The sequence below is a fragment of the Pseudorasbora parva genome, chromosome 17 (assembly GCF_024679245.1).
Source record: "Pseudorasbora parva isolate DD20220531a chromosome 17, ASM2467924v1, whole genome shotgun sequence".
Lineage (NCBI taxonomy): Eukaryota > Metazoa > Chordata > Actinopteri > Cypriniformes > Gobionidae > Pseudorasbora > Pseudorasbora parva.
The window spans coordinates 5471231-5498427 of record NC_090188.1 but is presented as its reverse complement, the minus strand read 5'-3'; the positions used below and the strand labels follow the sequence as shown (position 1 = coordinate 5498427).

Sequence of the window (27197 nt, the reverse complement as noted above, 5' to 3'; positions counted from 1 at the left end):
TTCCTGTAAGTCTTGAATATCATTTGTAAGTGTTGTAGGTAGCCATCATCAAGATCTAAATCTCATGTTCTCTTTATTTCTTGTAAGGACATTCATGCTATGCTGGTGCTTGAGGCCAATGGAAGTCTCGTCTTGTACACTGGAGTCACACGGGTGAGGCTTGATTGCATCTGTGGTTTTCACCTCTAAAATGCCATTATTAGTGGCCTGAATCATTTTTCCACTTTTAGCTCTTTTGTTCTGTCTGAGTCTGTAATATGTAGTGTGTCCACCATGCATAGTTCTCTTTTATTAAAAAAGCCAAAGGCATCTGTGCATTACAATTTGCACTCAAAGCCTAGTGCTGAGTCTAATACATCATCTCATTCCATCATGTTCCCCACCAATCACTAGAGATTTGAAAATTGGTTTCTGGTGAGTCACTCGTATCTGGATGAGAGATTGTCATTAGTGCTGGAGAGAATGCAGGGATTCTTTACTGAAACACAGACATGTCTGTTTATACTGTTAGATTCACACAGTTTATTAATGTCATTAAATGGTACTTACAGATATATGCATGATTGATATATAAAAGCCTCTTTCTCGCCAGCGCTGATGATAATGTGTGTTTCAGATGTGGATGACTCACCTCCAACCAATTTTCTAGGTCTAGTTCTCTAGTGATTGGTTGAAAATATGATTGATCAAGGTGACCTATCCAACTTAATACAAAGGTTGCATCCAATGTTATTCGTCTTATCTAGTTATATAGTATGTGGTGGGGATCTGTCCTATAATGAGACACACACACACACACTGTGTTTTCATGTTTTATGGGGACATTCCATAGACATAATTATTTTTATAGTGTACTTTTGCATTTTTACATTTTCAAAAAAACATCACTGTGATTTTAAGTTGGTTTCCTCATGGGGACAAAAAATGTCCCCCAAAAGGACACGATTTTGGATATTGCCATCCTTGTATGGAAATTATGTCTTTATAATGTAGGGTTTACCAGGACACACACAACAATTTAATTGGTTAAGAAAACCCTGAAGTGCCTAAAAATCATTGATTTATATTATATAGTACAGTCTCAAATCACAATCACATACTATATAAGACCTATAACACTGGATAGCGGGATGCTGCTTTTGTACTCTGTTGAATGTCACCTTGATCAATCAAATTTCAAAAACACTAGAGAGCTAGACCTGGAAAATACTATTGTCTGTAGTATCAAGAGACATTTATCTTGCAGTAACATGTCATTATATGTTCCATCACGTGTCAAACACAAGGCCCGATGGCCAAAACCGACTCACCACCTCATTTCAATCAGTTTTTCTTGTGAGTAATAACCCTTCACGCGTATAACACGTATTCAGAACGTTCAGCTCGTGACGTGACAAACTGCTACTACTATTAAAAACAATAGTTTTTGTAAAATACACAATAAGGTCTTTGGAAACGACAATTATACTCGAAAAAATAACGTTTCAAGCCTAATTTGAAAAAAATACTGTTCTTACGTCAAACACGCATTGTGTAACTATAACTGTGTTCTTCTTACACTTGCTCGGCCTCTCACTTATGTCTTTAGGTAGGAGTGGACACATGTATGTGTTGTAAAGCCAACGGGCTCTGATTTTGTCACTGCATTGTTTATACTATATATTTCGGGACACATAGCTCACTAAAAGTTTCCAATCAACTAACATGATCATAAAAGTATTTAAATAACAAGGAAATAAAAATTATGCATCAGAGTCAGACATTGTAAAGTGACAAGCTTGATGTGTTAACAAACATCCAGAGCTACGTTCAGATAAATATGTAAATGTGCTGTGCGCTTTCCTGTTAACAAAATGACATCAGAGTACACAGAGAGCATACGATTTCTTATGCTTTTGAATCGCTCATGTGGTATTTTGATATCATATGCTGATCTGTCTGCGCAGCAGCGATGCTTCTCGAACAAGCCTGGTGTGTTTGTGTTTCCCGGTGCCTTGCTAACGTTGCTGAGAAACATGAGACGTATACAGTGTTGTAAGACTTGGCTCTGTGGTGGCTCTCTAGACCAGCCTTTCTCAAAGTGGGTGCCGCGGCACACTGGGGTGCCCCGTGACTGTGTCGGGTGCCGCCCAAAAATTACGTTGGCTAAAAATAAATAATAATAATAATAATCTGAAATTTCATATATAGAATATATTTGAATTTACATAAATACATTCTTCTTCTTTTTAACCCTTTCGCACGTATGATCACACATTCACGCATGTGATTAGAACGGTCAGTGCATCATGTTCATTCAAATGTGCTTTCGCGTTGGCTTGCACTGAGCCAGAGACAGGCGCGCTCAGAGCTGTCATATATCACAACTTTTCAGTGTTTTCAGCCACATAATGTTTATTTTAGGTTTCAAACATATACGTACTAAAAACAATACATTTAGAGTTTGTAAAATACACAATGATGAAAAATGAAGAGGCAATAATAATCCTTTCCATTATAATTAGTTTTATTCATATCAGATACACATTGTGTAAGTAACTTTAAAAATTACTCTATTCTTCTACCAGTTCACCTGCCACTTACTTTTATGTATTTTGGGATGAATTCACGTCTTGTAACTTAAATCTAACAGATCCGATTTTCTGAACTGCGATGGCGGCGCCCATCGTGCATACAGCTCAACTAACGCAATCATTATAAAGTTGTTTAAACGACAAAACACTGCCACTTGTATATATTTGACAATCGGAATATCAGATATTTCAGGCCATATCTAAAAAAATGGTGAATATTTTGAATAAAAAAGGAAAAATGACATAAAGGCAGATCATCATTCATTCTCTGTTGTTGCTGCGGTGTGTCACGTGACAAGCAATGACGCGTCACCATGGAAACCATAAAGTGACACATTAATAACGGTCGCTTTGAAAAACAGAATGTTTTAAATTTACGTGTGAAAGGGTTAAACATTGTAGACTTAAAAATTAAGCTTTTCCCCCGTGGTAGTTTAATTCACAGGACCGGACACCAGTTATTTTGCCAAGAGATTTATTTTATATAATTTTATATCAGACATAGGAGAGAAGGACAATTTCCCTAGGAGATGATCTTCATTCCAGCTTTCTCTGTCCTCCTGGACACCCAGTTTGGATTTTATAGGTTGCTCAGACAGAGAAATCAATTGTATTACTAGATAAACAGGTTGTTTGCGCTATACCTCGTGCTTTCACGCGGCATAATATACCCTAGAACATATGCATAGAGAAACTTGTTGTTCATTGTTCAAAATATGTCTTATACAGAACTTGTGACATGTGTCATATGCATTGGTAGGAAAACAACATCATGCTACACAATACTTCCTTACAGAGAATTACAGTCACATGTGCATAATTGGAAAACTTATGCTACATATTCCTGTGTTCAAAATTATCTCCTCTCCATGTCCTTCACACTCCTTTGCTCAGACTCATTCTGACTAAATAATAATGATTATACAAATGATAATGAATATTAGTAAAGAATAATAATACAAATACATGATATTAACTGATTATACATACTAATAATACAAAATAATATTAAACAGTAAAATTTCGATCTACAACATATTAGTGGATTATACTCTGTTCATTACTGTCTAAATAAACAGGACATTTGCATTTAAATTTGGGTTATGCAGTGTTTTTAAATTATATTTTAAACTGGGGTGCCTTGAAATTATATGCACTTTTGAAAGGTGCCCTGACTGAAAAAAGTTTGAGAAAGGCTGCTCTAGACCATGGAAAGGCAAACCGGTTCTTAGAAGGCTCGTCAGTCGAACCAACTCCAAACTGGCACTAGCAATGACTCTGAACTAGCACTCGGTTCATTCTGGTGGAAAAGGGGTAAGGAAGGTGACCAAGAACCCTATGGTCACTCTGACAGAGCCCCAGCATTTCTCTGTGGAGAGAGGAGAACCTTCCAGAAAAACAACCTTTGCAGCTCTCCACCAATCAGGCCTGTATGGTAGAGTTGCCAAATGGAAGCTACTCCTCAGTAAAAGGCACATGACAGACTGCTTGGAGTTTGCCAAATGGCACCTGAAGTGCTCTCAGACAATGAGAAACAAAATTCTCTGGTCTCATGAAACAAAGATTGAACTCTGAATGGCAAGCGTCATGTCTGGAGAAAACCAGGTAACGCTCATGACCTGGGCAATACCATCCATACAGTGAAGCATGGAGGTGGCAGCATCATGCTGTGGGGGTGTTTTTTAGCAGTAGGATCTGGGAGACTAGTCAGGATCAAAGGAAAGATGAATGCAGCAATGTACAGAGACATCCTTGATGAAAACCTGCTCCAAAGCAATCTGGACCTCAGAATGTGGCGGCGTTTCATCTTCCAACAGGATAACAACCCTAAGCACACAGCCAAGATAACAAAGGAGTGGCTACTGGACAACTCTGTGAATGTCCTTGAGTGGCCCAGCCAGAACCCAGACTTGAACCCGATTGAACATCTCTGGAAATATCTAAAAATGGCTGTGCACAGACACTCCCCATCCAACCTGAAATAGGTCTGCCAAGCTTGTAGCTTCATTCTCAAAAAGACTTGAGGCTGTAATTGGTGCCAAAGGTGCTTCAACAAAGTATTGAATAAAGGCTGTGAAATCTTATGTACATGTGTATTTTAAATTAAAAAAAATTGCAAAACAAAGTTATTTCACATTGTCATTATGGGGTATTGTTTGTAGAATTTTGAGAAAATAATAAATGTAATCCATTTTGGAATAAAGCTGTAATGCAACAAAATGTGGAAAAAGTGAAGCGCTGTGAATACTTAACGGATGCACTGTATATGTAAAAATAACCAAGCAGCATTATGTTTACCTCATGTAAATAAGAGGCTTTATTAACTTATTTCTGCTCATTTCCACATTTTTTAAATGACATCCATCATTTTGAGATAAAATACAAGACAGAAAACCGTTTTGTCTAATGCATTAATATCTTCCTATTTTTAAATGGGAGATTTAAATAATAAAATAATAATTAGGATATTATTTCTCAATTATTTAATGAAATTTGAGCTTCTAGCTTCTGACATTTTATTTACAGCAGACAATCATGCGTTCGTAGGATCACAAAACTCGCTCCTCAACTGTGAATAAATAACCATCTGAAAGCATGAGTTTTATCACTGAGGTGGCATGGAAATGTATTTTTATTGACGTCCATATGAGAATCAATTACCGTCTGAATAGGGCTAAAGTGAGATTGTAGTTTGAAGTAATTTCTTTTCATTGCATGACAAATTGATATTACAGTGCAGAATGGTTCTTTCTGCATTAACCTGAACATTGTATAAGCATTTGTTTCATGTGTCATTGAACAAAAATAGAGGGAGTGCGTAAACATCACATCCTTTTGATTTTCTTGGCAAAAACATCCTTCATATAAAAATATGTCTACAGGCTTTCATAAATAACCTAGGAAGTCGGATAAGGTCTTGATTTTAGGTTTTGTTACAAGCTGTTAACACATTGGCAATAAAACGCGATTATTTTAAGGAAATTCTTAAATATAGTCCCTTTAATAAAATAAAAAAACTCTGTTTAAAAATTACAATTAGTGTTATTGACATCAACCAAACCATAACCAGTTTTAATATCTAAAAAAAGTTTACATTTGCAATTTTAGCAAGAGTAATAAAATGTATCCTTTTTTAAGGTACACACAAGCCGAGTTTGACACCCCTGCTTTTATATACATAAACATAATTATTATTCTTATTACCTACAAGGTAATTTAGTTTTAAGATTTTTGTAATGCAAAACCATTCACTTTTCAAGCTAATAACGTGACTGTTTTACTTCCAGGTCAGCAAAGTGTTTGTCCCTGGCCTTCTGTCTCCTACATTCAGTGTTCAGAACCAGCATCCGCAGTTAATCACCCCTCTGGAGAACATCAGCACCCCCGCCAGGGCCACAGTTCAGCATATGAGCCGCCTGGAGGAGGTATGACAATGTGCTTATTTAGGGATTGTGTTTATATTGTAGCCAGTTAGTGAAACACTAATTCAGTCATATATGTAAGACAAGACCACATTCTTACAGAGGACTCTTGATATTTTGTCCTAACGATAATGGCCTTCCACTTTGTTCTTACAAATGGATCAATAGCAGTATTAAATCACAGTAATATGGCCTGCTCCATTATTTTTATTCTTAAACCGCAAAAACAACTTGACCCACAAGTTGAGACTAGTTTGATAATCTAATTTCGTGAAACAGAGATCAAGTAGTCTATGTGATTGATAGTGTGCTTAGTTAATTATTAATCATACCAAATGTAAGCATATTTATGACTATTGTGTTAGAAGTGCTTTTAAGAGATGCCATTTAACATGAGGACAACATTGATAAAAGCTTCTGCAATTGTCCCCTAAATCACAAACAGCATGTTTATTAACTTTAAAGGCAGAGAACTACATTAAGGGCAGATTATGTACTTCTGTAGACAAACAAATTTAGTTCACAGTTAGTTCCTTTTTTATGACGGTAATTTACTACCAATAACAGTCAAGAAAGCAGCCACAAATACCCTTTTTAGTAATACTTCTAAGCATTTCATGCCTTTTTTCGTAGCAAAGTGAAAGTTAGAGTGCCCCTATTATGTTATTTTTAAGTTTCCTAATTTAGTTTTAGATTTCAATCAATGCTTTTGCTTTCTCTTGCAATTATGTAGTTTGGTAATGGTATTGTATATATTCTGAATATTCAGGGTATTAAAATCGCTTTAAAATACATGCCTAATTTTTACTTTTGAATTTGCAATCTTGCGTACTCTATATTTAGGGAGCGATGGTTAGAAGTGGGCGATATAGCCTCAAAATTATATCACGATATTTCAAGAATTTTTGCGATAATTAGTGCAAACAAAATGAAGGGTTGTGTCCATCCTTTTCCAATGAGCTACTGTCATTGATGAGAGAATTTTTAATTCAAAGTGTAAAACTAATGTCATAAGGTGGGAGCAGCAGCTTTATAGTCACACGCGGCACGAGCCAAATAAAAGCAAAATAGCTTTGGTACAAGTTATTAGTGTTTTCTCTGGAAATCGACAAAATATATTATATTTCTCCAAAATGATTGGGTTACATCGCTGCTTTTTAAGTAATAAACGCACATCTTCATTGTAAGAGAGAACAGAGGCAGTCACAAATGACACGCACACACTCTCTCTTTCTCGATAAATAATTCAAATAAATTATATAATCCATTCATTCAAATAAACGTATTACTTTAAACTAGGGATGTCCTAATCAGGTTTTTTTGCCCTCGAGTCCTAGTCATTAAATTTTGAGTATCTGTCGATACCGAGTCCCGATCCGATACTTCTATAATACATAAAACGAATAAAGAAGAGCAAAAAAAAAAAACGATTCAGGATGTTCCTTAATTTTTATTTAATTCACCTTATTTTAACATTCAACAACTTTGTTAACAAAAAGAGCACTTCTGTGAGGCAGCTTGAACAATCAAGTAATAAATAACACAAATTCTTCACTTTTGGGTTTTAGTGCAACAGTAAATATAAAAAAAAGTCTGGGACCAGAGTTGCGCAGAGCAGGAAGTACAAGCCCGCCCACACTCTCACAGATGCAGAACAATTAATTATGTTGGTGTGAAAAAAAACTGTTATGGAAATGTAGAAATTAGAGCTAAAGCTCCAATCTGCTCCCAAAAATCCTGAAAAAAGTCTGTTAGTGCCTCAGTGACAACTTTACTCAGAGAAGACGTCGAGCTGTCAATCATGACATCACACACACGTTTTTATAGAATCAAATAACTAACTAAAACTAAACTTATCTAAAAAACGAACACTTGAAATGAAATCATTGTGATGATAACTGCCTACAATGACAAACTAACTTTGGGGGAAAAATATTTAAAGTGTAATTTGATTGTTTAGTTTGCCTCATGTCCATTAGAAAACACAGAGGTTCGGCTATACTGGGACCGGCCACCTGGGGCGGTCGAGCCGCGGAGGCTTTAGTTTCTGAGAGGGGTGCTGCCGGTGCTGCAGGCTTGATTTAAACCAGGAGCATACAACAAAGTGACGTCATGCCGCAAGCATTGCTGTTTCTGTGTGGAGTTAAAAGGGTCTAACTCTGAGCCACTGCATAACTATTGATGTGTTAAAAAAAAAAGAGAATATACATATATATCCGAGTCCTGATCGGGAGGTAATATCCAATTCCGATGGGGTCTGAAATCACGTGATCGGATCGGGACATCCCTACTTTAAACACTACTTTATCTCTGTGTCTGATTGAAACGAGGAAGAATGCTGGATCTAACGAGCTGTAACTGACGAAAATATCCATCAATGATAGCCTACCCTTCCGGTCAAATATTGCGCTGCAAACATCAACAACAACTTTAAGTTGTCAATGTTATGTCAGCTGTCATGAGGGCTGATCTCTTGCAACCAAGTAGCTTACTTTTAGGTACTAAATCGCCATCGGACGCTGATGCTGCTCTTTGTGTATACTCAGACAGGTGCTGTGCGTGCCTGGGAAAGTAAATGCGCCATACGTCATCTCATCGCTATATCATTGATGACACTTTTTTTTACCATGTAAAAATGTATACCGGTATTATCGTGAACGGTATGATATTGCACACCCCTAGCGTTGGTACTAACCAATCATTTACAAGATATTTGTCAATCAGTATGTTTACATGCACCATCATAATGCGATTTTATAATGTGAGGGAGCTATTCCCGCATGTTTTCAACCTGTGCATGGGTGGTGGGAGATCACACTCACAGCTCAGCTCGCAGCTGTAGGCTTTCACGTAAACAGAGCGGCCGGCGGAGCAAAGTGAGTGTTTCAACTTCTCAAATTAATTGCTATGAAAGTTAAGCTTCCGAAGGCATGAACTGAAAACGCGCCAGACTGAACATGCGCTGTGAATGACTGCCAGACAATGAGACAAAAATACATTTTCTGTCTTTTCTTAGTCTAAAAAGCACCAAATTCAAATATAATTTCTACTACATTAATGACCCAGTTTAAATACAGATTCATCTTCCCAGTGCTGAAGTCCCCTTTTAAAAAAGTGAAATCATAACCAGCCACCCCTTTAAATGAAACGGGAGGCTATAGAAGCAATGGGTATGAAAAGGCAGGACATGAATGTGCAACACTTTGCATTTGCGTCACTGTATAACGCTGTAATGCAATGTTTTATTATCCGATTCCTCATCTCCTGCTCTTAGGTTGGCATGCCGTCCCCTGTGTTGGAGGTTCGCAGCGTGACGCAACACCATGAGCCATCATGGCTCGAAGACTCTCCATTCCAGCAGGCTGCACCTAATATCCACACCCTCAGAGACCCCGTCAGCAACAGAGTCACGCTGGTTAGTGCAGCACGTCACCTCTAACCACCTCTCAGCATTTGGTTTATTGATATTCCAGAGTCAAATTGATATTAATGCTGAGGGTTACAGAAATCATTATATGCTCTTTTAGAGATGATGAAGAAGACAATACAAGGATGTGCTGATACTGATGGCTGAATATTTTGGGTGATAATTGATATGATGACTGATATAATTCTCTCATGAAGCTGCAGTCTTCAATATTTTCATGCTCTTAATTAAATCCCGACTTAAAAAGTTCCAACGATGCGGAATTAGCAACGGATCTTTTCTTCCCACTTCTATATTCGTATTGTGTACTTTTTCAGAGTGTAACAGATTATTGAGAAAGAAAAAATGCAGGGTGGACACTTGGGTCCTTGGATCAGTTTTTGATTGGATTTTTAGATTTTGCAGGGGTGCAATTTAAATAGACTAAATGATTAGAGAAGGGATTTTTGATATCGATTTCCAGATCAAGTTGTGATAGTTTGATTTAAACATTCACAGATCATAATTAAAAAAAAGAAAAATGCATGGATGAATTGTTCACAATAAGATCTACATTTACAAAAAAATATAAGGTGAGTTTTTATTTCATGCTGACTTTAACACTTTTTGACAGACATTTTTGAAAACTTGCAACTGCACAAATAAATGCAATAGAATTAAGTAAGATATGAAATAAAAATGGCTTTAAGTTTTTCTTGGGGGTCTCTATATTTCCTATATTGTTTCTATAACAGTTGGTTATTATTCAGTTTACAAATGATACAGAAATGAAAGTAATCAAATATAAAATAACACTGGATAGTCTTCATTGTAAAAATTAAATACAGATTAATTCTTCAATTAAATAATCCTTACAAATAAAGGTATGATTAAAGTGGCGTCTCTAGTTTGTAGAAAAACAGTTCTGATAAAACGGTTTCCAATATCAGCTGATTCCATCCAATCATGATAGCTAATTAATAAATATTGGCCAACACTGTTATAATTACCAAAATATCTTGGATCTATAATATACAATGCACAATACATTTGTTTAGACATTGTTTATTGAATTAATTACAGTTTATGCATAATGGTAGACATAATAGTTTATTCATTAACAAACAAGGTATAAAATCACATTTATTTGACACATTATTTATCCCGGATTCATGATAAAATAAAGAATAAAAATTGACAGTGTCAGTATATTTTGGAAGAATTAGGTTAGTTTATTCAGCAAAGTGGGTACAGTTTTGGTCCGATGCCGGTAATCTCAAAATGCCCACATATATTCTGGTGATTCGTCCTGGCTCCCTTGATATATCGCTGTCTGTACATAAATGTAGCAGCTGCATTGTAAATGCATTTTCGAAATGTCAGAGAGGGTCAAGATGCGTGTGTTTGTGTTTGTGCTGACCACTGCTGCTAAAGGCAGGAGCTGGTAATTGCTTTTGTCGTTCAGTGCCCGGCTATAATTGAGGGCTGCCACAGTAACAGGATATGACCGTCATAGTGTGGCGGCTCAGACATGTGCACCAGGAGCCCGTCACTGTTTTGACAAGACTCAATAAAGTCTGGTCCCCTGCAGTCAGCCCCTCTGCGTTGTCATTTCCCACTGAACGACATGTCCTACCAGAAGAAATCCCCCCGCAGGCCTGTCAAAGCAATCTCACCACAACCAACTTATGTGGGATGATATGCTTCAGAGAAAGGGTTTTAAAAATAGCCAGCGTCTAAGGTTTGTTTTCATCCAAGTCATTGTAGAATGCCTTCTGGAATATTTCTGCATGCAATTGCTCTTTTGTTTTCAATTTATTTTAGCGAAGGGAACAAAAGCCTGTTTGCTTTTGACTAAATTCAACCAGATATAAATAGCAATGTGACGCCTGTAGGTTTGGACTCTATTTGATGTTGTCTGCAGTGGCATTGCTAATTTAGTATGTGCTGCTAATATCCGCCTCTCACTTTTCTTTTGTTCAGGAATTGAGCTCCGGTTCCATGTTAAGAATCACCATTCCTGAGGTGGCCACTTCAGAGCTGGGTAAGAGAGAGCACTCGGATAAAAACTGTCCAACAGCATGATGCATCGCTTCCAATGCACCTCTGAGCTGAGTCACAAGCTGTTTGTGAGTTTGAAAAGGCGCAACAAGCCATCAAAACTAAAAAAATGTTTTGCTATATATATATATATATAGTGATAGGGTGATCAGACCTCTTATTTTTCCTGGGACAGTCCCATATTTCAGCTCTATTTTTATGGCTTGTTTCCACTGAGGTGTATGGCTCAGTACTGTACCATTTTTTTTTGCCTTTTTCATTGTCAGAAGTTGTGAATGGGACCCTAATTCTGAACCGTTCCACTTTTTTGGCACCCTTCTGTTGGGGTACCTGGCACATTAGTTCAGTACTAAAGGGTGGAGCTAAACTCACTGCAGAACGTTGATTGGGTGGCAGAGAATCGTGCATGCTTTTCTGGCTGCATTTTTCCTTGCAGCCTTGCCTCAAACAAAGCGTGTCGTCTTCTTGAGCCAACAGCCAAATGCCAAGAAGCAAGAACAAGATCTGCTGTATGTCATCCACTTTTGTTTACTGTGTTTGGTTCTTCTTTGCATGAGAATGACGTTGATTGCTACACCACGCCCTATTATAAGGGAGCTGTTGGAGGTGGAAATGCAATCTGTCATGAATCCTGAATCTATACTATACTGAACCGCACGCACTGCTCGGTGGAAACGAGCCATTAGTGTCCCGACCTATCATGAAAAAAATCATGTTTTGTCCCGTATTTCTTCTTTCCCAATATGCCTTTGCTAGGTGATCATAAAACCGAGTAGCAGTCTTCTGTCATGTGAGAAAAGCCAAATCAAAGGTAGCCAATCTTGTCATAAATTGGACAAAATTACCATTCAATCAGAATTCGTTACCGATTAACTTGCAGTTAGTTATTAGGATTCCATCCAATCCTGATAATTAAATAATAAATATTGTCCAAAACTTATATAATTACCAATATACTTGGATATATATTATTATTATACAGTGCACTATACACTTTTTTTTAACACATTGTTTGCTGAAATAAAGGGATAGTTCACCTAAAAATGTACCCTGAAGTTGTACTGAACCGTTATGAGTTTTTCTTCTCTTGATCACACAAGAAGATATTTTAAGGAGCATTGGCAATCAAACAGTTGATGGTATCAACAAAGCCATCAAAACACTAATTTAAAAAAAAAAATCTGACATTACGATATTTACTGTTACGAACTTTTAAAGGTCTAGGGTCAGAACGTAACATTTAGATGTTTATATTGCTGTAATGGAGCGTGCAGCAGAAGAGACCAGACACAGAAGTTGATAAGGCCAATAGATTTATTAATACTAAAAGCCAAAGCCACTAATCAGTGTGTATGCGCTATAATACAATGCATTTAAGGAAATATAAAGAAGAAATGCAATAAACTAATGGGGAAAAAGGAATGTGGTGGCGCCAAACTAAAGAAAAGAATAAAACAAAAATAGTTCCTAAACTAAATTCCCCAAAACCCTTCCTAACCAAAGAAAAATGTGAAAAGAAAAAACGAAATCTTCAGCGTATCCGACGCCATAACTAAACCTACACTAAATAAGAACAAATAAATACAAAGAGGGCGCTCAACTCTTACCTGGTGTGTTTAACATTTGATAACTGCGGGCAAGATGTACATCGCGCGACCTGCTTACCTGTTCTATTTCCCCAGAAAGTAGGCTACTAAATTACTCTTAACGCTCAACATTTCACAGTACAGAATCAAGCGTGGAGTTGACACAAGATAACAAAGATTCACAATGACACGCTAACTGAAACACCTGACACGCACACACTGCTTAATCAGGACACGCTGGGAGAATTTATCCACCAGGGCGGCACTTGATTGGCTGCAGAGACGGCACCTTGATGAAGAGTGACAGTCGCTTCCTCCAATCAGCAAAGACCTGAGAGCAAGACAGCACAACCACAGAGAAGAAAGGCAGACAAAAAAAAACTAACATCTGATACACTCGCAGCCCGTAACATTTACTTTTTATGTAATATGTATGGTGATGGGGTGACCAGTTTTTCCCGGGACAATCCCATATATCAGCTCTATTTTTAGTGTCCTGACTTACTAATGGAAAAAATCATGTTTTGTCCCATTTTTTTTCTTTCCTAAATTTTCTTTGCTAGGTAATCATAAAAGCGATTAGTAGTCTTCAGTCATGTGAGGATGGCCTAATTTGTGCCTGTCCATCCTGTCCCGTATTCCACCATGACAAATCTGGTCACCCTGGATATGACGAAGTACAGGAATGAGAAGAAAATGACTTGAATAGCTATATTTGCTGAGAATGAATAATTCTACAATGAGCGGGGTGATTTTGTAGGGGAGTGCAAAATAAAAATAATTTTAAAAATAGGAAAATATTTTTTACTGTTTTTGGGTGCAAACCATTGCATTTAGGGCAGAATGATTTGGAATTATTATAATTTTTTATTTTATTTGGGTGTTCACACTTGGGTTTACCCTTTACAAAATTAACATACACCTCATTCAGTAACCATAAACAGTCCTTTGGTTGAACCATTAACCGTCCTTCAGATGAGGTGTTAAACCGAGGTCCTGACTCTCTGTGCTCATTTAGGGTGCTTTCACACTTGGTTCGATTGCCTGGACTTAACCTCAGTTCGATTGCTCCCCCTGCCCCCGCTGAACTGTGTTCATATTATATTATTTGGGTCCGAACCGGGGTGTGTTTGCATAATTAAAGCAGCAGCTGTTTATCCTGTTGCTTAGTAATGACGGCAAGTAAGAAGGTGCCAAAATGCATAGCGTTGATCACCTCACTTTTATATATATTTTTCTTAACCGTTGGTTTTGTTACCAAAGCTTCAGTACATGATGGCACTTGCGTCCGTCTGCTCTGAATGTACTGCAAATGCTCTAAAGAACGCTGAAGACGAGCAGGGATGAGATATAAGTATGCAGTATGTCAGTCACGCTCGTCAGGAAAATCAGTGAAACGCAAGTTGCACTTCTTGTAAAAGAGTAGGGATGTTACTCCGATGTCCTGACCACATTCTCTCCATTGACCCTTATCAATCATGGCTTCCTAATAATCCCCCCCAAGTCAATTAATATTATATAATGTATTATGAACTAACATGAGCAACTCGTAAATAAGTGTATTTCTTAAGTAACATTTAACAAAGATGTTAATAAATGCTTTAAAATAGTTTGCTCATTGTTAGTTCATGATAGCTAATTCATTAACTAACAATAACAAGTGTTATTTTTGTAAAGAATATTTTGTCATTTTTAGAACTTGTTTGGATTTTAACTTTGTTAGAACATTATGACAATATATTTTTTTCTATTTGTTTGTTAACAGTATAAATAAGTAGTATATAATTAAACTTGTTAATAATCGCTCTGATGAACAAAAACTATGACGACATTAAACGTTGGTTTTCCAGCCCCACACTCCTATGAGACGTCAGTATTTGTTGTGGTTATTCTGTGAATCCAGATTTTTTTGGGCATGAATGATGTGCCCAAGGATCTGTCACTAATGAACGCACTTGCGCTTTACTGCGAAGTAAAACCGTGAGTCATTCCTGACACTTTCTACATTTAGACATTTGACCTTTTCTAATGTGTTTGCTATAATTATTTCAGGACGTATACATGATACATGCTTAGGGTCTGTTCATGTCATCAGAGCGGTTTGCTGTTACTTTTTCTCTTGACGTTTTTATACTATTATAATGTTCACCCCCTAGCATCCACTCAAAGCATGCTAGCATCACAGCGGTGACTTGAATGGACAAACACTACTTTCATCCCAGCTGTGGGTGCAAGTTTCCCTTGGCGGATTCCTTTAATTTTTTCTTGGCCTTTCGTCTTGAATTGATTGTGTGCGACATCTACCCATCCAACTTTCTTTACAATTTTCTCAATTAATGCCAGCTTCCTGTTAATAATTGCTTTGGTTTGAAAGTGGTGGGCTTTGTACCACTAATAAAGTGGCATTTTATTCAGGTCCATCCTGACCTTTTGCAGTTTGTTTGTTAATTAAGCTCCAGGAAAAGTCATTGAGCGTGTGGTGTGATGCTGAACGATAACAAAAAAAAGAAGAAGGGGAAAATGCCATTTTAGATATCCATAATTCTCGTTTAGTTGTGAACAAAAGCTAATTTTACGTGTTTTGTTGGGATTTGTACTTGGGATTTGAACCAGTGAAGATTTCATGCCTTAAATGTATGCAATTTAGTCACTGATATTTAGGTTATTGATTCTCTTCATTGATTCTCATTGAAACTCTTTAGCATTTTAAATGACCATGGCTTGTGATGTGTAGATGCCCCTTGTGTCACTTCTCAACAAGCTGTGCGATTTGAGGAATCAATCACATCTCTAGCACAAGCTTTGGGACAAATTACATGCATAATTACTCTTAAATTTCAACTATATAACCGATCTGCCCGCATTGACACTGTTATAATTGAAATTAGCTGTATAACATCACTGTTTTCACCAGAGCGGTTGTACAGCTGAATCAAATCTGTTGCATTATCTTCCTGTTAACACTGTAAAGCTACTTGGAAACAATTGGACTTGTAAAAACTGCTATATAAATAAAGGTGATTTGATTTGATTTGAAAGAAAGCACATTAAAACACTGATAAATCAGTGCATCAACTTGTAAGTGTGTAAGTCTCCTTGCTTTCCATTGTCAGTTGCGCTCGTTCCTGTTGCATGTCCTCACACTGGACGCTTGTTGCCAGTTTGAGGACACGCAACAGGAACGAGCGCAACTGATGAGGAGGGGGCGGGGCAAACTATATTTTGAATTTGGGCTGCACTACCCATTATAACCACTAGCTGTCATTCTTACATACAGCACCTTTAAATCACCTTTCTTCCTCATTCTGATGCTCAGCTCAGATTGTCTACATGTCTAAATGCATTGAGTTGTTTAAACGTGAATGGCTGGTTAGATACATGTTATTAAGCAGTCGAACAGGAGTACCTAATAAAGTGGTCGATTAGTGTATAAACTCAAATCTGAGAAGTCACAATTACCTTTTTTACATTCTGAAAGGTATTTTGAATACAATTTTTTTTTTTTTTAATTACATTTTTTTTCCTTTCAAATTGAGCCTCAAGCCCTCCTAGGTGTATATGAGATTCTTCTTTCAGATGAATAAAAATGGACTTATAACAAAAAAGTCCTGGGTCTTCCAAGCTTAAAGGGGTACTTCAGCGCTGGGAAGATGAATCTGTATTTAAACTGGGTCATCAATGTAGTAGAAATTAATTTTGTATTTGGTGCCTTCTAGACTGAGAAAAGACAGAAAATGTATTTTTGTCTCATGGGGATAAAAGACTACAATTCCCAGAATGCTTCGCTGCCCTGTGAGGCCATTCCCAAAGCCACCTGTACTGTGGCTGAGTTGAAGACACTACAATTAAAACCTGAACGTGTCTGTTAAATATAACGAGTGAGTCACCGCGCGAGTATCACAGCACTGAGCACTAACTGCAGGAGTGAGAGAAATGAGCTCGAGCTGAGGTAATCGCGACTACACTCGCGGCATACATTCGCAACGCGAGTTCAGACTGGCGCTTTTCAGTTCATGCCTTTGCAAGCTTAACTTTCATAGAAATTAATTTGAGAAGTTAAAACACTTACATTGCTTACCACAGCTCCGTTTAAATGAGTGCCTGTAGCTGACAGCTGAGCTCTCCCTGCGAGCTGAGTGTAATCTCCCATCCCCCATGCGCGAGTTCAAAACATGCGGAAACAGCTCCCTCTGCTGGCTGTAGTCTTTAGCCTTATTCCAAACATTCCTCCTATGATGCAAATATCGTCAATTTGCATCATAGGAGGAATTTTTCCAGAAATAAAATGCATAAATCTCTTGTCTCAGGGGGATATGAGGGGGGAAAGCTCAATCATTTGAATATACTCCAGGGTTTCTACTGATACAAAGCCATATGCTAATCGCTGAAGTAACCCTTTAATAATAGCAGTTGCCTCGTTTATGAAGTTCATAAAAGTGCATCTATCTATCATATAACTGCTCCACACTGCTCCGGGGGGGTTAATAAAGGGCTTCTGACGCGATTAGATATGTATTATAATATCCATATTCAAAACTTTATAAAGTAAATTATCTAGCTTTTGACCTTCTGTATTCAACTTATGGAAAAAGTGTAGCACTCACACCTCTTGCAAGCATTTTGAAGGACAAGAGTTTGTAATGAACCTCATTTTAATTTGTTTTATATTATCTGTCTGAAAGAAGAAAGTCTTATACACCTAGGATGACTTGAGGGTGAGTAAACCGTGGGATAATTTTCATTTAATTTTCACCAAACCCCATGCATCCCTCCACCCTCAGATCTCAACAACCTCTTCCTCTCTGTATCAGGTCTCGTAGCCCCCGTGTCACGCAGTCAAGCACTTTGGCAAACAGTCATCTATAAACCCCCTCAAGTGTAGTGGCCCTTCCTTCGCTCGGCTCTCCTCTGTTCTCCACCCCCTCGCTCAGATGTGCGTTCCAGCTCCGGCTGTGTCCTTTGAAGCTGCGGCCCCCTCCGTGTGCACCCTTCTATAGGATCACCTCCGCGGAGAACATTCATCTCCATTATCTTCACCTACACTTATTTTTGATGTACACACGTGGGGGCGGGCGATATGACCTAAAAATAATGTTTAACGTTAATCTAATATTATGGTATTAATTCATCAGAGGTCTGTGGTGACAGATGACTAAATAAAATGTATTAGTGGTGTTTGCTGAAGCAAGTGTCATTATAACAGTTGGTTATACTTGGGTTTAGTGATTTGGACAAGTATTAATCTTCATCTCAGATGTAAATGATTAGTCAAATCCTTAAAGGGTTAGTTCACCCAAAAATGAAATTGATGTCATTAATGACTCACCCTAATGTCGTTCCTCACCCGTAAGACCTCCGTTCATCTTCACACACAGTTTAAGTTATTTTATATTTAGTCCGAGAGCGTATCCAAGTGTATGCACACTATACTGTCCATGTCCAGAAAGGGAATAAAAACATCATCAAAGTAGTCCTTATGAGACATCAGTTGGTTAATTAGAATCTCTTGAAGCATCGAAAATAAATTTTTGTCCAAAAATCGCAAAAACTACGACTTTATTCAGCATTGTTTTCTCTTCTGTGTTTGTTTTCAATCCTCAAATAAAGATTCAAACGGTTATGAATCAGTGAATTGTTTCATGTTTTAGAACGGGTGTCAAACTGCCAAACTGCTGAAATCATGTGACATTGGCGATCCGAATCATGAATCGATACACTGATTAATGACAAATTGTATTAAACGTGACTTGACAAGGAGACATGCAAGCCTTATCTAGAGACCAAAATATTACAGAAATATTACATACCTTGGCGCAGTGACTTTTGTTATTGACAGCGGATCTTTTTTTTCACTCCCACAGTCAAACGTTGCCTGCAGGCCATCAGGTTTATTTTACCCAAAGACACTGCCATGAAAGTGCTGGTCAAGTGGTACAACAGTTACAATGCCCCTGGAGGCCCCAGCATGCACCTGGAGTGGAACCTGTTTGTTACATGCCTAATGACAATGATGGGTTACAACACAGAACGACTGACATGGACACGCAACGTGAGTGTCTCTTTGGTCTGACCTCTGTGTCAGTCTTTGTGTTTGGTAACCTTGGGGTATGCAGAAAGTTTTCAGGGACCTGTGTAAGCACACTAGGATTGATCAAGAATTTAAATTAATTCAAACTTGATACAAGATTTACAATTTACCTAAATTCACAATTTACTTAGTTTTAAAACAAATTTACTACATATTCAATTTTGTTTCTTAAAAATTAAATGGCAATTATTGATATGCCTGTATATTGTCCAATACAATATGAATCTTGGCTACACTTTATATTAGGTGTCCTTAAGTACTATGTACTTGCATCAAAAAATAAGTACAATGTACTTACAGTGTTCAAATTGTATTGCAAATACCCCTTTGCTGATACTACGGTGTGGATCAGTTTAAGGGTAGAGTTAGGGACAAACTGTGTAATTACAAACTACAGAAAATAATTACAGACGTAATTACATGCAAGTATTTTTAAAAATGTAAGTACATTGTAAAAACATGTATGTACACAGTAAGTGCATTGTATCAAATGATTAATTAAATTGTTAGTACATAGTAGTTAAGTCCACCTAATATAAAGTGGGTCCTGAATCTTTAAATATTTTATTGATATTTAATATTTTTGTAAATGTTGTGAAAGTGTTCTGAAATTTAGTTTTGTAGATCGTATTTGCTTGAATACAGTTTATATAATTGTTTAAATAAATAAATAAACTAAACTAAAATTAAAAATATATATTTTAAATTACTTTATTATAATATATTTGAAACAAAACACTCTGTATGTATTTTTTTTTTTTTTTTTACAAAGCATTAATACAAAACTTAATTCATAATTGTTTCCCTTACAATAACCCTTACCGACAAAATAATTAAACATGCACACAAATATTAATATAACAATAATAGTAATAATAGTAATAATAAATAAGTAAATAAAAATACAAAATGGGTGAATAAACTTTTATAACTTTACAAATGAACATAATATCCTTGTATTCAAAAATATATATATTTTTTAAATTAAAAAAAAAAAAAAAAAAAAACTTTTTTTAAAACAAACAAGAATTTATTCATTTATTTATACAAAATTATATAACTTCATTGTATTATAAGATGGCTAATGGCTGACAGTGAAGTTTCCAATTGGTGAATGAAGCACTTGTCTGTCTTAAATGCTCATTAACACAATTGCCATCTCCACAGCTTCATTTTGAAGTGCCTCTCTCTCCAGTAATAGCCCCTAAGAAGGCCCGTCCTGCTGACACGGGTTCAGATGAGGTGAGTAACCCTAAACATGCCAGAGGTAAAGGACGGGGCCAAAGACCCTTGGTCATCTGTTCACTGTATCAGCTTGAACTGCAGGTTGAAGGTTGAAATGTTAATTTAGATTTAAAAAAGTGCAGAAAGGCTTATAATTAAATTAATATATAAATTATATTTACACACACACGCACACATATATACATATATATACATTGTTGCTCAAAAGTCTAGTGTCAGTAGGAGAAAGTAAGCAGTCTTTTCTTTAAAAAGCACGGATGCATTAAATTGACCAAAAGTTCAAGATCAGTAAAAACATAATGTTACAAAATATTTTTATGTCAAATCAATAAAGCAGTAAATCATCACATCAGAATGATTTCTGAAGGATCATGTGACACTGAAGACTGGAGTAATGATGCTGAAAATACAGCTTTGATTACAGAAATAAGTTACATTTTAAGACATATTCAAATAGAAAAAAAGTATATATTTTATATTGTAATTATTATAATTTTTTTGTACACATTTTTACGCATTTTTGTTTAAATAAATGCAGGCTTAGCCTTACTGGCCACAAACATTTCAACGTCAGTGTATGTAGTGTGTATAATATGTGTCAGTTCCTGTAGTAAATGTTTTGAAGGTATTCTATTCACCCATGATTTGTTGATATATCTACATCTGTTCTGACATCAACAGGATTGGGGATACCTCCGCTGCTCCGACTACCATTGGCAAATTTCCATGCTACCTGCGGTGGCCTCTCAAGGCCTGGAGGCAGTGTCGCCCCCCGGTGGAGTGAATAACCAAGAGTCTGCTGTGGGTTTGGAGTCGTCCGCCCTCCTCTTCCCACACATCCCGGTGCTCTTCTACGTTCTGCATCTACTCTATGAAGACCTGAAGCTGGATGAGCTTCAGCGGAGTGGGGCGAGAGCTCTGGTCGGTCTGCTGCAACAGCTGGCCAAGTAATTATTATTATTATTATTTTATTTTTGTTGTGGCCTTTTTGATAGGAATAATTATTAATGAAGAGACCAGGGTGAGCTTGTGTTTCCTATGACTCATGCACATGCACAAGGCTCCTAACCTCAAAGTAAACTCATCAAACCTCCCATTTCACATTGTCATTCCTGTTTTTTTTTGTGGCGTACACTAATTATGGATGGGTAAATAGCTGTAATGTTTTTCATTGTTTATTAAAATGTCAAGTGCATGCTGTCATGTGGGCATAAACAGAACTGGAGTGAGAGTTTAATTGGTTGCTGTTTGATAAACCCATGTGGGCTTGAAATTTAAAAGCATTGAATTATAATACACTATAAGACCAGATAAGGCTGTAATGATAGTCCACTATTGAGTATTGGCTCTTCGGCTTGTGTATTTCTTTTGCGCCTGTTGTTGGTAGGTCAGCATTAGGGCTGGGCAATATATTTATCTCAATATTTTTAGTCAGTGTTTTGACAATATTGGATATATGTCTTAACTGATTCTTGAAACATGGGACAAAATATGTCCCACAATTTTAACTGCTATTATTTACGAAAATAGCTAAATTGTCACTTGTAAATTATTCAGAGATGTTTACTAGAAAGTGTTGGACATAATTTAATGTTATTGCTCTTTATTCTATCAATATTATTATATTTTCACTCTCTTCTTCCAAACCACCCTTTTTGAGGCCATAACTTTAGTATTTCCTCATTCGTAATATAATATCACATCATGTATTTATTTAATGTAAGGAATAATTGATGACGAGCTGTTGAATCATTAGAAAAATAATGGACACCCAAGGTGTTAATGCGGCTACGATGTGAAACTGTTACACCTTGGGTATGCATTATTTTTCAATAATTCAAGAGTATGTATGTATGTATGTATGTATGTATGGTTGTATGTATGTATGTATGTATGTATGTATGTATGTATGGTTGTATAGGCTATATATTTTAACAAATCCTGTCAGATTTTCTTTGGTAGATGGAGTAGACAGTCCATTTGAAACCGTCCTGTACTCTCAATTCATTCTTAATCAAAATAAATAGATCAGTTTATTAATTAATATTTGGCATGAGTTACATATTTTTTGTGTGGATGTGTTCACAATATTCACAATAATACCACGCTAGCATTGGTAATGAGTCTTCAGATGTACAGCGGCTAAACCGCAGATCTCATCAATCAGGCGTGTTAAACTGTGCCGTGTGAGTCATGCTCTGGCTTGGCTTTTATACCAGTATTAGTGTATATATTGACCGCCTGATGACTCTGTTACCAACTAATCATTTTTTCTCTCATTTCATTAGGGACCTACAGCTGGAGGATTTCATTGATCTGTACTGGCGCGATTACCCCTCATTCATCAAAACGTTCAAGGAGGCCTGCGTGATTGATCAAGGTACAAGCCCGATCAATGCGGTCGGGACTCCTCATTAGCAGTTATTCATTCTATTCATTTACCAGACATTGCAGACTCGTTAGGAATTGTTCAGCCAGATGTGCTTCTAGCTACGTTTAGGGTTTGAGTGACAGGCCTTGTTGCATTGGGGATTCTGTTGGTTGTATATGTGGGTAGTTGAAATAACATAGACATGAAGATTTATTTTTCAACATCATGAGGTTAGGTTCATCTCCTCTGTTGATTTCCAATTGAAGCGGCAAGTTAGGGAAGTGTTTAAAGTCTTAATAAAATAACAAACACACTTTTTTACATTTTATTTTCCATAATATAAATTATATATATCGTATAATTTATAATATATTAGTTATATAATTTATACTAATTATTAAATAAATATCTGATTAAAATTTTATTTTGTGAGCCTTTTATAAATTTGCTTGTTTTTAGATGCATTAATTGACCTTTTTCGTAATTTTAATCACCTTTTTGCTGTTTACTGAAATGGTCTTGCGGTGTATATTCTACGAAACAAAGTTTGGAGTCAAGAAAGTTATATATTTTATTAAATAAATGCTGTTCTTTTGGTCCCACAAAAATATGAAGCAGCAAAACTGTTTTTAACATTGATGATAATAAATTAATAAGTTTCTTGAGCATCAAATCATCATATTAGAATGATTTCTGAAAAATCATGTGACACTGAAGTAATGATGCTGAAAATACAGCTTTGATCTCAGAAATAAATTACATTTTAAAATATAAGAGACTTTATATATTATATAGAGACTTCTTTCAAAAACATTAAAAATTTTACTGACCCAATAATTTTTTTTTAAAGAATTATAAACTGCTTTATAGCTTGTCGTACAGCTTTACATGTCATTCATCTGTGTGCAGCTCAGATGGAGATGATGACTTGGCCGGTATTCCTGAACGGAGAGGCCCCGTGTGTGTTCAGATGGCTCAGTCGCTGTCTGAGAGGGCAAGATGTGGCGCCTTTTCCTTATCTGCCCGGCATCTGCGAGAGGACCAAACTACTGGTGCTGGTAAGGACCAAAATGCTACTGAAAACATCTTTCAATATGGTCTGTATGCCTCAATTTATAGGTCCTTTCCAGAAATATTCTAAAATCCCAATTCCCTCTGACAAATTCAGGTAGTCATGTCCTTCTCTAGTTTAGTCCGATTCACAAACACATGGCTCTTTTTGAGCTTTTTTTGTGTGTGATTCATTCAAAGAAAGACTCCCAATATCAGGAGTTACTAGCTTGAATCGCTCTGACAAATCTTTCACTGATTTAGTCAGAGTGGTTATCTGACTCGCTTACTAAACTGCAAACTGGCATTACTTTGAAATGAATTTTTTGCAACTGTTTGTGAAACTTAAATTAGTATCATTACTGACTGGTGACTGATTCCATGTAGTTAGATTTTAATTTTATGGTATTTTAGGGGATAGACTCTTGCATTTGAATCTGGTTGTCACTCCCAAAACATTTTGGGGTCCTGCTTTTGAAAGAAGTCTCTTCTACTCACCAAGGCCGTATTTATTTGATCAAAATACATATTTGAAAAATATTTGAATGTAATTTATTCCTCTGATCAAAGCTGAATTTTCAGCATCATTACTCCAGTCTTCAGTGTCACATGATCCTTCAGAAATCATTCTGATATGATGATTCATGAAACATTTCTGATTATTATCAAAGTAGTAATTTTCTCAGGATTCTTTAATGAATTGAAAGCTCGATAGAACTGCATTTTATTTTAACTATAATTCTTTTGTAACATAAATGTCTTAACAGTGTCACTTTTGATCCATTTAATGCATCCTTACTGAATAAAAGCATTATATTCTTTAAAACAAAATCATACTGACCTCAAACTTTTGAATGGTTGTGTATGTGGGCAATCACTGAATGCCGGTGGTGCCCAACAGGGGGCGTTAACGGTGAGCAGTGGAACTGGGTGTCGTGCCCTTAACTTACACACATGTTCTGTGGAAATGTCAAGCAGTTAGATGGCAAAGTGCTGCGAGCTAATCATAATGACATTTCGTGAGCACCGAGTCGTCCCTGGGCGTCCTCCATGTCCTGTGAGCGGGAGTGATGCCCCACCTTAATTAGTCCTTGGAAGTGGTTGGCTGAATCACTCGAGAGGGGCAATAGCAGGGGTCACGGGTGTCATGGTGTGTGTGTGTTTGTTTTGTACTTCCTTCCATCAGGCAAAGTGAAGTGACGCACAACCCTACTGAGGTACTGACAAATCGCTACTCAATTATGGACTGTGTTTACCCCACTGTTCCCGTCCCTTAGATTAGAGTCCAGAACATTAGAGCATCCATTTAATCCCTCTATACTTAAACTACCACTGACACTCTCTCTCTCTCTCTCTCTCTCTCTCTCTCTCTCTCTCTCTCTCTCTCTCTCTCTCTCTCTCTCTCTCTCTCTCTCTCTCTCTCTCTCTCTCTCTCTCTCTCTCGCAACCCCTTTCTTTCTCCCTATTATATTTTTTGGTAATTGCTAAGGAAAGCATCAGCAATACTATGGCTCATGCATAGAGTTGCTGTTTTGTTGTGCAGGTTTTAAGGAGTGGGTTGCTATTACTTTTCTGGGATTTGTTTGGATGTTTAAACAGAAGAAATACTTCCTTAGACATTGAATAAAGGATTCAAGCCATATCTAGAGAGCCAAATATCACAGAGACATTGTGGTTTGACTCTTTTGAAGATATCTATCTAGTCTGCCTTAGATGGCACAGTTGTGCTCTAGAGTTTACATATTCAGATTTGAACAAAATAAGAGGATCATATAGAATGCATGTTATTTTTTTAATTTAGTACTGTCCTAAATAAGATTTTAACCTTGACTAGCTCTGAACGCATTGTAAAGCATAAGTATTGTCTGTTGTGAAGGGTCATTTCATTATGGTTGTTGTAGTGCTGTGGGAGTTTTTAATGATTTATTTATACACTTTAAACATTACAAAAACAAACAAACACATAAAAAGACAACAAAAATTAACAGAAACAGGGGAGGATGAAAATACACAATAAAACATTACAGTAAGAAGATACACAGAGGATTATTTTCCCCTAAAAAAACCCCAAAAAACACATACAGTATAATCATGCACACGTTGAATACAGCAGTGTAACGGCCATGCAATACAAGATTAGTTTCAACATCTAGACTAGGGATAGATGTGGGGGGTCACACACAAAGAGCAGGGTCAAGCTGGAGAGTTTGGATATGTTCACGAAGGGGCTGCCAAAGTATAATGAAGAAGGTGCAAGGTCTGTGAAGAGAGTACCTAATTTTCTCCAGTTTCATAAAATAAAGGACATCTCTTATCCAGCGAGCATAAGATGGAAGATGAGGGCTTTTCCAACTGAACAGAATTAAACACCTAGCTAAAAGAGTCGAAAAGGCTACAAAATCTGAAAAGTGAGAAGACAAAGAATGGCCAGGCAGGAGAACCCCAAATAAAGCAGAGTGGAATATCCACAGAGGCAATGGCTGACAATGAGACAAAAATTTGCCTCCAAAAGGAGGGCAGGGCAGGAACATGTGAATTAAAGTGGCTGAACCAGAAGGACATTGGTCACATTCCGAGTCAATAGAGGGGTTAAAGCGTGCTAACCTGGTCTTAGACCAGTGGGCTCTATGAACCACCTTGCACTGTGTGAGCCTGTGACGTGTGCAGACAGATTAGGAGTAAACCCTGTTCAGGACTGCCCTCCATGTCTCCTTGGTAATCTGAGTACCGATGTCCTGGGACCAGACAAAGTGTAAATTATCAGAAGAAGATTGCAAATGAACAATTATATTCACTAATTTAAAAATGGACCCTTTAGTACAAGGATCCACACCCAGAATGGTGTCCAAATCTGAAGGGAGAGGCGCATTTGGAAAGTTGACAATTTTTTCCCCTGTACAAAATCTCGAATTTGTAAAAAACTGAAAAAATGTTTTTTGGAAATATTAAACTAAGAAGTCAACTCTTCAAAAGAGGCTGTTTTTTTTGCAAGGAAATACTGTGTGGGTAAAGGAAGCTACAGTAATGTCTATTATCAGGTTGAGATCCTTTCCATCTATTTTGGTTATATCTCTTAAGCCTGGTAGTGAGTGTTTTATGAGCTGTAGGATAACCATATTGATCCTCAGTGTCACTCAGAGCCGAAGCACTACCAAAATAATGTTCTTCCACAAAAAAAACATCATATTTTACCCACTAGAGGGCCAAAAGTTAAAACTTTGGTTGAGAGACTTGAACATCTGAGGCTGACTATATTCAGACTGTCTTAAATTCTCATCTGTATCTTGGTAATGTTATGTGCTTTCGGCATTTTTATTAGTTTTTGTTTTTTTATGATCATTTGCTAATTTATTTTTATTTCAGTTTTACCTTTATTTCAATAATCACCTTAAATT

At 36.8% G+C, this 27197-nt stretch overlaps 1 protein-coding gene across 2 annotated transcripts in view; it reads left to right on the top strand.

The window, feature by feature from the left end:
- The window catches only part of anapc1 (anaphase promoting complex subunit 1), a 96212-nt gene that overhangs the window by 15328 nt on the left and 53687 nt on the right, over positions 1-27197 (top strand). For both annotated transcript variants that reach the window (XM_067420623.1, XM_067420622.1), the window contains exons 13-21: positions 88-153; positions 5861-5998; positions 9270-9410; positions 11385-11445; positions 18910-19097; positions 20304-20378; positions 21063-21328; positions 22670-22761; positions 23662-23810. In XM_067420623.1, coding sequence (XP_067276724.1) covers positions 88-153; positions 5861-5998; positions 9270-9410; positions 11385-11445; positions 18910-19097; positions 20304-20378; positions 21063-21328; positions 22670-22761; positions 23662-23810 — 1176 coding nt within the window. The remainder of the gene's footprint in view (positions 1-87; positions 154-5860; positions 5999-9269; positions 9411-11384; positions 11446-18909; positions 19098-20303; positions 20379-21062; positions 21329-22669; positions 22762-23661; positions 23811-27197) is intronic.